The sequence below is a fragment of the Lethenteron reissneri genome, chromosome 16, assembly GCF_015708825.2.
Source record: "Lethenteron reissneri isolate LAM-NWPU_2019-01 chromosome 16, ASM1570882v1, whole genome shotgun sequence".
In the NCBI taxonomy this organism is placed as follows: Eukaryota; Metazoa; Chordata; class Hyperoartia; order Petromyzontiformes; family Petromyzontidae; genus Lethenteron; species Lethenteron reissneri.
The window spans coordinates 7,484,988-7,500,132 of NC_083794.1; the positions used below are offsets into that span (position 1 = coordinate 7,484,988).

The window sequence follows — 15,145 nt, forward strand, 5'->3', positions numbered from 1 at the left end:
ATGGCGAGCGCTGGCAGAGCTCCTGCCCGGATGGACACGCGCTCACAATCGTGCGTCTTGCTCCGTGCGGTATCGTGATTGTTATTTTTTTTCCCCCCAGAAGTGTTATTCTTTCTAGATTTGAAGCTTTCGTGACTGCAAGGATTCATATTCTTAGGTTTTTTCGGTAAAGTCACGTAGGTAAAAAATTTAAAATTTAAATTAATAAAAGTAAAATTTAAATAAAATTAAAATCACAACGTTTCAGAGGCTTGTGTTGCCTCCAAAACGTCGTGATAATTTTAATTTTAATTTTTTACCTACGTGACTTTACCGAAAAAACCTAAGAATAAGTGTTATTCTGATTGTGATATCGGCATCATGTGAGGAGGTGAAAAATTCATTCGGATCTCTGACAGAGCATTACAAACAACACCCTGTCACTTCAAGCGACCTCTCATCCCACACAAGGGAAAGTAACATTCATCGGATAACAGTCAAACTGATATTTTTAATTATCCAGAGCAGGAAACTCGTCAAATTAAGTGCAAAACCAAATTTAGTTTCAATGCTTTTTTTGCAGACACGGTTAACTAACTAGCCTAGAGAACCCGCTATAATCAAGGGGTTCATACTCCACCTGGACTTGAACCCAGGCTTTCAAACGGTGCTCGCGCTCTGACCTCGGAGCAACGTGGCCACCTCCATATCCTGCCGCGTGTGACTTACCACTCGTGCCTCGTGCGCGCACTCTGTACGATTTTTTGACATTTATTTATTGAATGAAAGTTGTGTCATTATAGACTATTCTTAGGTTTTTTCCGGTAAAGTCACGTAGGTAAAAAAAAAATTTAAATTAATAAAAGTAAAATAAAAAATAAAATAAAAATCACGACGTTTCTGAGGCCTCAGAGTAAAATAAAAAATAAAATAAAAATCACGACGTTTCTGAGGCCTCAGAAACGTCGTGATTTTTATTTTATTTTTATTTTACTTTTATTAATTTTACTTTTTTACCTACGTGACTTTACCGAAAAAACCTAATAATATGAATCCTTGCAGTCACGAAAGCTTCAAATCTAGAATCATTATAGACTGTTTGTCTTAAGCGCCCGAAATATGATTAGATGAGTGCACAAGTAATACTCGCGCAGTTTTGTAATTTCAACTGAACACGCAAATATGTATTGCTTACATCAATCCACCAAATTTATGTTAATGTAATTAAACTAGCGCTGCTCCAGTAAGCAATGAATAACCCATAACAAAATGGGGCTTTAACGAGGACCGTGCATTAGGATGACATAACATAACCAACTTAGGATTTCCAATGTATAAATACACCACCTTGGTCATACAGATAGCAATGCGTGAGTCAGCATGGAATGAACTGAATGTAATCGCACGTTGATGATTAAACACAAACGCATGACCCACGCCTGCTCGCATGAGGCATCAGCCACACATTTCACACGTCTGCGCATCCCCTCTGGGTGTGGGATGGGGTGGGGGTGGTGGTGGGTATCGGAGCCATCATCATGATCATCATCATCATCAAAGCGCGCCGACGGCACGGGGAGACGAGCGGCGGCAGGCGCACACTCGGTGCCGATTACAACGGGGGAGGAAGTGGCGGCCGACACCGCCCTGCGTCCTCCGGCTCAGGAAGCCGGGCAGGTCCGGCACAAAGACGAAAATACGACGAAAACATTCGCGGATGGACGGTTTAATGGATGGACGGACGGACGGACTGCCCGACTGACAGAGGGGCAGCCTGACGGACACCTGGACAGCCGAATCGACGGATAGATGGATTAACTGGCGGACGAATAGACTAATGGGCACAGGCATGACAGACGGAGGGACGGACAGAGAGATGGATGGATGGGCACAGTCCGCATGGGTGGTGACGCACAGGAAAGCGTGAGCAAGACGTGCGTACGGCTCGAGGTATACTGTGCACTCAGTCAGGGAGGCCAGCCCTGGAAGCAGCCACATGTCACACAAATTCCAGAAGCTAGGCATCAAAATGCATTACCTCGCCCAATGTGATTACGCAGTGTTTATTATTCGAGCCAGGACACTGGGCAGCCTGAAAAACATTTGCCCTCCGCTGCAATGCCAGTGTTGGAACAGTACGAGGGGTTCGAAGTAACGGGGGGCAGGCTGCGTGTAACACTGGTGGAAAAATGTCATTAACATGGATTTCATTCATCTGGACCTGCCTGCGATTTAGCACCGCAGACAATCGTGCGATAAGTACGACCCTGGCGAGTTTGATGCAAATCAGAAGGAGTGGAGCTGATTTGTGAAGCCTGCGTTTATTCCTCTAAAATGTTTCAGAAAGGTGCGAAGCTGCTCATGAGATAGCAAGTCTAAGCAAAGGGCAATACATCGTCTGCCAAAAAACTAGACAGAAGGTAATTTTAGGAAAAGCAATTGTGTGTGTGCGCGTGCGTGGGTGTGTAAATAGTTGGAGGAAATATTTAATTCAAAATCAGATTACTCTCTCCCAACATCCATCAATTCTGCCAATGTCCACCCCACCCCCCTCTCCCCACAACCCAAACCTCCCTTTCTAAACTCCCAGTGGGGTGGTTGATTTTTTAATGCACTAATGCACCACTTTTTCTCCCTCCCGCTCTCTCTCTCTCTCCCCTTTCTGCCAAAGCTGGGGGGGTGCCCTGTGCCCTTCATGCATCGCTAACGTACCTCGCACATTTATTACGGACCCGCCTCTCACTGCATCAGGCATTTCAAGCCCTCGCTCCACTTTTTGTGAGAGATTGCCCCATATGCAATGCAGCCTGCCCATTGCTAATTCCCACTTGGGATCGTTAACCCTTCAACCATTGGCTTTACCGCCTCTGGACTGGGTTGCCCACGGGAGGTGTTCCCTTTAAGTGCTATTACGAGCGTGTGTCTGTTCGTATGTGTGTGTGTGTGTCCGTGTTTGTAGGGATACATGACAACTCACTTCACCCCAAGATTCAACGAACTCTCGTGATTCTGGGTCATTATTCGATTCAATCGTTGATTGTTTTGTGCCCTTGTGGTGTGCACAGAATCCACAGGCCTGAATGAAACAACCACATACAACATGTAAATGCATTGTTAATTAAGAATGCATGGCCCTCTATCAATCCACTGCTGGAGGAAGACGTCTCCACGCCGTATCAGTCACGTGGGGGTTGCTTAACCAGACTTACCCATGCTGGTCATTGGCGGCCAATAAAGAAGAGGCACAGGACAAGTTTATTTAACAATTTAAATGCCTATACTCTTTGGTTCTTTCGGTAAAGTCACGTAGGTAGAAAAATAATAGATCACGACGTTTCGGTCGCAACACAAGCAATCGTCATCAGGTGGGACAACCACAGAAAGAAAAGACTGCCGCTAGTGATGGGCAGAAACAGAAATCAAGTTTCATCATGGGACCTCCTTTGCCAGTACCAAAATATACTAATTTATAAATTATCAGAGTATTGTTTTTTTGCATTTGACTGCAAGTATTGTGGTTAATGTAAACATGATTCCTTGCAAAAGGTGTCAGTTTTGTTGCCAGAAAGAAGGGGAAAACCCCTATTAGTAGAAAAATCAAGTTGTCAGAGTCGTAGTGCAGTGTGCTACAACTGTGCCCCCATTACAACCATGAAACATACACGCTCGAAAATTAACTATTCTTACAGGCACCATTCCGTACCAACATTTCTTAGGGAGTCGGAAAAGATTTTTCTTCACGAATCGCCGCATGCGTAATGTCTACACGAGTACGATTCCGCGTCTGGCTTGTGAAATGGAGAGGTAAGCACCGAGGAGTGGACCCGCAACAACGCACCACATTCCCCGTGATCCAGGATCGATTCGACAAACCATGGTACAAACTACCCGTGGGCATCTCGGCCCTGGAGATTCCTGCAAGTACCTCGTGCAGTGTGGTCAAAATCAGCAGAGGCCATTGACACATGGCAAGATGTACACGTTTTTCCGACCATACCAACCAGTTCGTCATGTGCCATGTTGGCCTTAATAGGCACTCGCCAACAGCAATCGTCCCAGCAGTGGCAAAGCTTGCCCTGTGCTCCACTACAGGGTTAACGGAGCAATTAGACATCGAACATGCCCTCATTTCACAAATGGTACCATTTAATTGTAATTAGCACAACTTGATAAGGAAGCAGCACGTTCCGTACGCCTAATGCTAATTGCATGTCGTGTTAGTGGTCCCCGGGTAGCGTGACCATGTTTGAAGTCAAGGTTCGCCAATTTAAATTCTCGCAAACATTTTCACAACGTTGACCCACGTGCCGACTAAAACGGGGGCTGTCAGAGACTCTTAGCAAACAATACAAACAAAAGTTGAACGAAAATTGAGCGATGCCGGTCAGTATTTTTTTGGCTGCAATTGCCCTGCAGCAAGATGCATCGCTGTTCAAAGGACCGGCCTCTAAATTTTCCATTGCCCACTGGAGTACTTCATTATTGACGCCATTAGCTCCACACGGTTTAGCAGCCAATTTTCATGAGTGTTTTCGCCCACGACTGCACACGCACGCAGGCAGGCAAGCATGCCGCTCGCACATAAATACTGCGGGGCAAGCTGGGGGAGACACAGGTGTTAATAAGCCCCACACTCGTCTCCCCTCACCGCTCACGTACTCCCCACTCAATCCCGGCAGTGGCATTCCCTCCCTCTCGCCGCTTTGCTTGATGGCAAGAGTCTTTTTTTGCTCCTCCAATTCTCCTAAGGGAGCTCGGGCATCGATCACGGGTGTGCACGCACGTACACTCTCCCCATTTGTTCAAAAGGCAGGCAGGATAAATTAAGCCATTACCCCGACTGTCACCGCAACTCCTGCCATCACTGCCACCCACAATGTGACCTTCGGGCCCCGAGACGGGCCTGCATTATTCAAGCTACGTTTTTTTTTTCGCGGCAGCAGATTGGCCTCGTTGTTTATGGCGCCCTCGACGCGCTGGGGGATAACTGCCAGAGGTGGGACAAAGTCATTGTTATGCAAGTCCAAGTCGAGTCTGAAGTCATCAAATTCATGACTCGAGTCTGACTCGAGTCCAAGTCACATGACTCGAGTCCACACCTCTGATAACTGCTGCCCAGGAAGCGGACCCCCCCCCCCCGCGCATCATCGCCGCCAAAGCAGCGCGCTCCGAACCGCAACTCGCCTCGAAAAAAATGATCACGCCGACCTTTAACCTTGGCGTCGTGTATTTTTCGGATGTTGCAAATTTCATACAAAGCATGAAGAAGAAGAAAAAAAAAACGCGCGTGAGCCAAGCGCGCAAAGATTTACAACTGCGTGGTCACAGTGCACTAGGTTTTTGGTCAATATGCCAACTCCTAGTTACAATGCTGGTTCGGTGCCAGGCATAGTTGAATGCTTTGTTGTCGGTCATAATTCTTCCCTCCGTCACATTATCGGCCATCCTCGGGCTGGTGCGTTTGTCTAAGCTGTTTTTTCTCTCCCCGGCCGGCGAAGCGAGGGTGCCTGTTTTTGTACGGGATGCGCTCGATGAAGGAAGCATAATAATAATAATACCCACATTCATTGCTTAGGAATGAACAAGTCACGAGCGCAGTAGGGTGTTCAAACAGAACGAGGTGGGGTCACGTGAGAGCCTAGTTTCCCGTTGGGATCAGTGTAAGGAGATTTGGCCACGAAGCACGGTCTGCCAGTGTGCAAATATCATCGAGAAATCGGGAATGCAGTGTCCTCCCACTGCCGTCTCAAACCAATATTGGATAAAGGCCACCCCCCCCCCCCCCAAGTCTTTAGTCGGTAATGGGGGTTGTTTGATTATTCTCAGCTACGTTGGTCAGTGCAGGTTGGTGAAGGATGGGGGCCCAGGACTGCCACAGATATCACAGACCACTGATGTTGGCCGTTGCTAGGGATAAACCTCGGTTGTCAAGATTCACCGAGCGTGGCACTAACCATTGCACCATTGGAAAATTCACACTCCGCTTAAAGCCTTCCTCTGGCAAACAATGGCAAGAACCAGTACACGGCAGTGGGCGCTTCTCTGAGGTTTTTACAAGCCAGCATTTGACGATAATCATCAACTGTCATTTCTTCAATGCTAACATTCACTCGCGATACCAGTTCATCTTAAACTAGGCGAACCCAGCGGAAGCAGTTAAGCAAAGTCTTAATTTTGGAGCTTTCGTGACTGCAGGAATAACCCCTCCCTCTCTCTGCCTCCGCCCCCCTCTGTCTATTTAAGGCCACCCCACAGAGACGATCTCCCTCTCTGTACCTGTGTTACTCTCTCTCTGTATCTTGGTGATATCTGTCTGCTTATATGTCTGTCTATAGTTTTCTGCTTAGATTTGTTGTTGCTATTTCATTTATACCTGATGATGATTGCTTGTGTTGCAATCGAAACGTCGTATGCTATTATTTAATTTATTATTTTATCTTTATACGTGACTTTACCGAAAGAACCAAAGAACAGTTAAGCAAAGGTTCAGTTCTCTCGAGCTATGAACTCATTAACCCGAGTTTGATTCCTGCCCACGGCTGATACCAGTGGCAAGTGATATCTGAATTAGCCCTGGGACTGCCCCCCCCCCCACCGCCCTTCACCAACCGACACGATGGCCAGAGAACTCCCATGACCGACATGGCATGGGGCGGTCTTCATGCAGCAACGGACTGACTAAGCAATGTAGGTGATTATTTCATTGTTAAGTTTCTGGATACAGCAATATTTACGCCATGGTGACAAGACGTTCACTACCTTGCATGGTGGGCAGGCGGTCGTGGGTTCGATCCCGACCCTGACACGCGTATAATTTGAGTTTGCATGTTCTCCCCGTGGTCGCGTGGATTTTTCTCTGGGTTCTCCTGTCTTTCCCTCCACATTTAGAAACATGCGCTTAGGGCATTTAGTTGTTAGACATTTTACACATGATCAGCTATTTCGTTGAGCTATCATTTGCGGCCAGGTCGCTTCTAAGCAAGAGCTATGTAGCTCAGTGGACCTTACCTGGAAAAATAACAAAAAATAACAATTGCATATATATACATGCGGATAGTAGTGAGTGAGGTCAACTCTAAACGTGTTCTAAAGGGCTAGTAAGCAGTGCATTGATAAAGGGCTGAATAGTATCATTTATATGATTGTAACCTATGGAAGTCCAAGCCAGGTTCAGAGGGCAGTTGCCGCAGCAGTGTGTGTGTTTATTGACTGAACTCAGGTCATTGGGGATGTAGCGCAGCGCTACTGACCATGTCACCTCGCACACACTCACACAAACACACAGACTGCGCACGAACGCCATTCTATCGCGACATAAACCGTGACAATAGAATCCGTTCTGTAGCGGTGTCTAAAAACAACCCCCCCTCCTTCCCACCACATTTGCCCCTCGCAACCACGAAATTATTGACAAAGATAGAACCCCTCCATCAAAACTTTTCCTCCCACTCCCCCCTGTAACTGCCCAGCCCCCAACCGCCCTTCCACCGCGATCAAATCCTCACCTCAAACAACAGCAACATATTTTTTAAAAAAACAGGAAGGTGAATTTATCCACCGATGTCGCTTATTTTTGTCACAACCGCCCCCACCCCACCAGCGGCGTTTACGTTTAAGAGGGGAAAAAACATTTGAGGGGAAAAATAACAATGTTAAGGTCATGGTTTTTTTGTATGCTTTTGCTTCTCTTTTCACAAACGACGCCCGTGAAAAACACGGGCGTGTTCGGAAAGGACATGGACAACACATGGAAGCAAGGCCGTAATTATAACATATATTTTCAAATATATATTCAAATATGCTCAAAATGTCCCCCTCAATATATTGCTATAAAATAGATTTCTGTTTGATTGATTGTGGTTATGGTTGTACTTTATTAATTCCTAATCTCTTTACATACAATGAAACAAGAAAATGTAAAAAAGAAAAAACAGAGCAATGTAATACAATACACTATTAGACATTATTGTAAGATACAAATAAAAAGTCCATCCTGTGTTTTTAAATATTTTTAGGGAGAAAATTCGTTTTCAAATTTAGATTTTTTTTCTGGGGGGGTGGGGACCCCCAGACCCCCTAGAAGATTTGGTCCCCCCCCAATTTTGACTCCATGGCCACGCAGTAGGCACAGTGTCCTCTTAAATAAAACATAAGTTGTGCGTGATTAAAAAGTGGTTAAAAATAGATATGAATCCTAGTGGGACCTCACTAAAGGCGTTTGAGATGCAAAGAAGCATTTCACTTTGGGCAAACTGCCAGGTGTCAATACTTGGCACTTGAATAATATAAACACTAAGGTCATCTGATGATCACGAAGCAAGCCGAGGTACAGTTGGTGGCTCTCCAAGTAATTAAACAAATCAGACCTCGATGACAACACAGCTGATCGGGTTTACTTGCCATGGTGGTAAAGAGTCATTCTTTGAAGCCTAGCAAATTGCTGGGATTTGCGATACAGCGAGAAAATAGGGCTTTGGTTTTGGCCTCATAACCAATCCAAAGCATGCGCTCACCCGTACACGCGTCAACAGATTAGCGTCGGTTTAAATATTTTCCAAATTTCCATATCACCATGTTAAAACCGATTTCAATATGTTTTAATTATCAGTATGCTCTGTTGATGCACGTGTCTTAAGTTATGCCTGTTAGATGTATCGGCTACAATTTCCTTGTGAAAGACACTCGTGAAAGTGAAAATGAATTTGTATCTTAGTACCAAGACTGTTTACAGCAACACGTGATAGATTTTAAAAACGCTGGCAGTCCCGCAGACGCAATTACCGCTGGCAATGGAGCAGGCACGCAAATCAAACGCAAGTGTGGTAATGCACTGCCAGAGCGTTATGGAAAATGTGAATATGAATCAACATGCAAGGGTTGCAATATTACATCGAAGTGGATTAGTATAATGCACCTTTGCTCGCTAATTGTGCAGGGCATTAGACAAAGATCAGGGCGTGTTGTACACTGAACATTACATGCCCTATGACGTTTTTCCTGTCTGGTTTTCATTAAAAGGAGACTGATTATTCTGATTTGCTGGTGTCATGACCCAAATGGAAAAATGGAGAAATCACCTACAACTAAATTACAAAGGCGGGCCAGCGGTGGCCCAGTGGTTCATGCACGACACTTTGCACTTGGAAACTTGTGTTCGATTCCCAACCATGACTCACACGAGGGCTGAGAGATATCTGAATCAGTCCTGTATAATCAAATAACCCCCATGACTAACACAGTATTGTATTAAAGCTGTACTCATTTGTATTACTATAAATAATCAACAGTTGACCTCCTATACAACTACCAAAGCTTCCCTGAATAGAAGTGATGAATACAGTACAATGTCGCATATCTGAGTCACTTAGCACTTAGGTATAGGCAGATGTATTAAAGGTTAGATGAGTGAATATCGAATAGAAACAGTTACACAACTACAACTATTTTTATTTTACCAGATAAGGCCCGCTGAACTATATATATATTTTTTTTTTCAGAAGCGACCTGGCCACAAATCATAGTTCAACGAAGTGGCTTATCACGTGGAAATTTATAGCAGCCAAATACTCTAAATGCATGTTTCTAAATGTGGAGGGGAAAACCAGGAGGACCCAGAGAAAAATCCACGTGACCACGTGAAGAGAGACATGCAAACTCCAAATATACAGGCATCATTGGGATTGAACCCACGTCTCCTGTATATCAAGCAAGGTAGTTAACATCTCGCCACCAATGGGTAGACGTTGTACTCCACCGACAAGTTCTCATGATGCCCTATAAAATAAGCCAAATTGTTGTTCATGGGGAAACAGAAAAGTAGGGCATGCAGGAGACCTGACTGTCCACGATGACGCATGTCCTTGGACAGCTCACAGCGGGGAGGTTTTTTTTTGTCAGAAAATTTGTATCCAGACTACGAAATTGCGTTATTATACGAACCGTCCCCTTCTCAGTCTCAACGCCATCCCTCAAATTGGATTTCAAGCCAATCGAACGATGTGCGGCACGGACTATGGGGGGGGGGGGGTGGCGTTGGGGGAGAGGGGGGAGCGAGATTGGGTTTCCAATCGGCAAAAACCTTGAAATCTGACGCGAGCGCTGCAGCTTCTGAGCCGCCCTCTGCCGCGGTGGCAACCTTTGGCTTGGAGGAGACTCATGTTAATGTTGCTGGCTGTGTTCCGCTGATGCTCCGACAGATTTTTCATCTCAATTCAAATGAAGCATGAAAAGTAGCCAACTGGGAATTGGGTCAAAGGAAGTCTTATTACACCCCCTATTTAACCTCTGGGCTCTCCGTACGCCTGCAGATTGAAATTGAATGTTTTTGTAGTGTTTTTACGATGATGTACATGTGTTGAATAAGAAGGTAATAATGTTATTATTTTTTGCACATGTTACAGGGTGAAGCGGTGCCGCAGTGGTTAGCATGCTGCAATATGAACACGGTGACCCGAGTTCGATTCCCACCCATGGTAAACATGAATGGTGAGAGATATTTGAACTGGCCATGGGTCTCCTCCTATCGCCAACGCACACTCACCAGCGTGGGGAAGCATGGCCAAAAAACTCGCATGACCAATAAGGTATGGGGACGCCTTCATCTATGAGCGGATCAACAAAGGTATGTAGAGAAATATTTATTATTTATTTACCCATAGGCAGCATACTGCTTGCACATATAAACAGTTATGAGTGAGTGGCGTGAATTCCCACGTGTCCCATTAATTAATTATTCAATGATTAACAATGTTTTTTTTTACATTGAGCCCCCTAAAAGAGAACAACATTTTACATATTTAACCTCTGCCTATTCCCATTTTTCCTCTATAGGTTTCAAAAGGTGCTGGATGTTTCATAACAACATCTTCAGATCCTATTTGTGCTGTTAAGCTAATAGAAATCCCACTACTAATTACCAGAACTGTACATAGAAAGGACAAAGACCTCCTGTTTACCCTATGTATACTTGTTGGGATAAGTTATATGCGAGAGCACCTATTAAGGCCATCACAACACACAGTGGTGAGGCCAGCACTGGGCTCATCACCAGTCTCCTGTTTGTTGAGGTTGATGAACAACAGCAAGTACTCCTGTAATGCCGGGTTGACTTATGAAAGGCCCAGAATCGATTGCTATGAATTTGTTTAGCCCTTAGCCTGTCCAAAGAATATTAATATACCGATATATTTTTTTTAACAACTAATTTATTTGTTTGCGTTTTAGAAAATCAAACGATAATAAGTAAATGGAAGAAAATCACTATAACGCATTTTACAAATGACTCTGCTGTCACACTAAACATTTTAAAATCTAAAGCAACGGCTGGAGAGGCTGCAAAACTCCGTGCCGTCACAGTTTCATCGGCGTAATATAAATGAGCTCTGGGCAAACACTGAAAGAAAAAGGAGTGAACCGACAGCCACGTTGACCGCGGCCGCTCAGTCAAAGCTGCTAAATTTAATTACCAACGTGCGGCACGGCGCGTGAAAAAAATGAGGTTTCTTTTTGGAGACCGTTTCTTTTCCCCGCTCGCAAATTCCCAGAGAAAGGGGAGAAGCTGCCAATGTGCACGCATATTTGCACGGATATTTGCACGGATAAAATTGTGACGTTCCGGTCAGGCTCGTGTCTGTGTCTGCAGGAAGGCCTGGCCGCCTTAATTACAAAGGCAGGCCCAGGCCGTGGCGCCTGTCAAGCCACGTTATCGACCCCCCATCACCCCCTCCGTATACGAGCACTAAGACTTACTGAAAACACTGAAAAATATCACTAATATGTACGAACATACAGTTGAAATATCTCATAATAGGACTAATGGGGGGGGGGGGGGGGGGGGGGGGAGTCGTGGTGGTGCAGTGGTTAACGCACGGTGAGGTATATCTGAACCGGTCCTAGGCACCCCTCTTTACCAATCGGCATGCACTGGACTCGTGCGGTGAAGTCAAACAACCATCATGAGCGACACACCATGGGGAAGGCCTCCATCCAGCAATGGATTGACGAATGGCAATACATTATTGTGCATTCTTATTGACTAAAATATGCCATGAATCATAAGGTGTAGAATAAATTACGGATGGTATTGACAATGAAAACTGCAGTTTATTTTAACTTGGCAACCTAACCCCCATGAGGCATCCAATGAAAATTGTGTTTTTGTAAACCTTTTCAAAGCATATTTAAATCCACGTCTCAGGGTCTCCATCAACATCATCTGCAAAACGGAGTTGCGAGGGGGTTTTTGCATGCATAATGTGTCCTACATTATTCGCTCGCCACACTGCTACTTCTCCTGCACACCGATAAACAAAATCATCGCGGAGCCCCAACAGCTGAAACGGACACTGAACTTCTCGCAAGAACTAAATCCCATCCGAACGTCAGAGTGTAAACTAACAGCGGCACACTCTTATCCGGTAAAATAAAAACAAATTCACCGAGTAGGTCTAAATGTACGTGACGTCATTAACTCCTCTCAAACTCGACACGCTACGGGGTTCATTTTAATTCGTAAACTAAGTAAATAATATTCTTGGTTCTTTTCGGTAAAGTCACGTAGAAGGGAAACAATAAAATGATAAAAATATAAAACAATAAAACGCCACTTTTTTCTAATTTTCTTGCTGTGGATTTCACACCTAATGATGATTGCTTGTGTTGCAGTCGAAACGTCGTGAGGATTTTATTGTTTTATATTTTTATTATTTTATTGTTTCCTTTCTACGCGACTTTACCGAAAGAACCAAGAATATGAATCCCTGCAGTCACGAAAGCTATAAATCAAAAAGTAAATAATGTTGGCTTGATACACCCTTGACGCAAACACTCGACAGTAACTATACATTCTCAAATGGAATCTGTAGAAATGAATGCTTAAATCACGAGCTGAATATACCAATGCAATAATTTCACCTACCATTAAACGAAGAAAATAACACTTGAGTTACAAGGCACTCGTTTCAGGAGGGTCCTGCCTTGGGACGTTTAGAATCACGAGTGATTCACCCACCGTGCAAATATAAGAGGTTGACACTCAGCGCTGACTTATTCTGGGCTCCTCGTAGCCCCATGCCTACAACACCTGGCAAGCCCCCGATAGTGAGCCATGCTAAAACTCACCAGGCTCAACCCTTGGCTTCAGGCTCAACATTTAACCGACGAGACCGGGTGCATTCAGGGTGATCCGACCACAAGTTGTTCCATCACATCGCCGCGTGCACAGACGCACAATCTCATCATCATTATTATCACCGTCATTACACGCAAGCAGGAAACGTCCCAGGCCAACAAGCATCTGTTACTTAAATCATGACCGTGTCATTCTCATTCCCCCTAACCGCACGCTGCGACAAGCTGCGCACTTGCTATTAAAGCCGCGTGATCACAGTGATGTAAGTAAAATTGCCACCTGCTCGGGGACGGGATTCGTAGTTAGCGATAGATATTTTTCGTGACTCAGGGCGTCATGCGATATATAAACAATGTGCCCGATTGCCATTGATTTTTATTCAAACCGTGCGCCTTTTTCTGCCAAGCAAATGCATCTGTCAGCGGGAAGTAATGAAAAGTGACTCCTCATTCTCCTACCTTGCGGTTTGCACACAAATTCCCTACGCAGAGCGCAAAGAGCTTTCATCGGCCATAATATACCCCGCGCACATGATTATAAAGTGGCCTCGGGAAGACATTTGTCAACATCTTGTAATATATTTAGACAAATAGTGCTTACTATCAAATATCCAGTTGTAGTTCTTGTTTACATTGATGTGCTTTTTGCAATGAGTAATAATCAAACGAACAGATAGTAACAATATTGAAATGAGATAAACATAGACAGTGCTAAACATTAATTATACAAACCCTATTCTTGGTTCTTTCGGTAAAGTCGCGTAGATAGAAAATAAAATTTAAATAACGGATAATTAAATAAAATACAAAATAAAATAAAAATAAACTTGAAAATAATAAAAGCAAAAAACCCACGACGTTTCAATCGCAACACAAGTGATCTTCATGTTATTTTTATTTTTATATAAACCCTGTTTGAGTAAGTCTGTTTGACTAGCACACATCTAGATAATCATGAAGCCCACTGGAAAAAACATATGAAGCAGGGCCTTTGTTTATAGGCCTTTCCTGCTTTACCTCCCTGTAATTTATCGAATTATACCGACTCAAGCATAGATCCTTCGTTTAACACTTTGGTGAATGTAGCAACCTCTTGTGGCTGCAGTGGTCACGTGGACCCATTACATACAACATATATAAATCGAATATAATCGTTGCTTATATGAACGACTCTATTTATAGTGAGCGTAGGAATCGATTTCCCCAATTAAATGATGCCTTTTCATGTGCCTGTCCTCTTGCAAAGTGACACAATGACACCTTCCTGCTGCTACAGATAATGAGGATAATGACAGGGGTGCTCTGTGTGTCAAAGAAATCAATTCCGGCGATGTAAGTTGAAAATGCACACATATTTAGTATCCACAAGAAGGTGGTGATGACAGTGGTGACGCTAGTGATGAGAGGGGCTGAGTATTGGTGGTGGTGGTGGTGGTGCTGGTAGTGGAAAGTGAAGTGCTGATAGTGGTGATGGTGGAGGCGGGCGAGCGTTGATTTACCATCACTGTCCGTGGAGTTGAATCCGCAGACGTCGCAGATGCAGCGCACCCACTTATTCATGTCGTGCTCACTGTCGGCCACCAGGTAGAAAGTGCGATCGATGGTGCGCAGATCGAAGATGTAGCTCTTCTCAAACTCCTTGCGATCGAACGTGAGGCCCGAGTCCACCTGAGAACACACGCGGGTGAACCCATCAGCAAAATCGCATGCACAGAAGCCAACGGGCGGGCGGGCGGGCGGCTGTAGCGGGGACTGGACTGAACCGTCCACTCCAAGCAAACTGGCTGAAATTGAGGGATGCAACCAATCGTCGGGTTATCCATTCTCTCGTGCGCTTGTGCGAAGTGGAGTAGGTGATGTTGGGGTGGTCCCACTGCTTCACGATTCCAGCGATCCACATTGGATTCCGCCACCCACGCATGCGGCTTACCAGCATTAATAGCCACTTGTGAACAGCGCCAGCCACACAAATCTATATGGCTAATTGAGAGGTCCTCATTCTGTTATGTGCACGTGCATTCGCGTATACGTGGGTCAC

The 15,145-nt window shown here is 44.8% G+C and overlaps 1 protein-coding gene across 3 annotated transcripts in view; it reads right to left on the reverse strand.

The window, feature by feature from the left end:
• The window catches only part of GAB1 (GRB2 associated binding protein 1), a 115,148-nt gene that overhangs the window by 20,958 nt on the left and 79,045 nt on the right, over positions 1 to 15,145 (reverse strand). For all 3 annotated transcript variants that reach the window (XM_061552264.1, XM_061552265.1, XM_061552266.1), the window contains exon 3: positions 14,607 to 14,775. In XM_061552264.1, the coding sequence (XP_061408248.1) occupies positions 14,607 to 14,775 (169 nt within the window). The remainder of the gene's footprint in view (positions 1 to 14,606; positions 14,776 to 15,145) is intronic.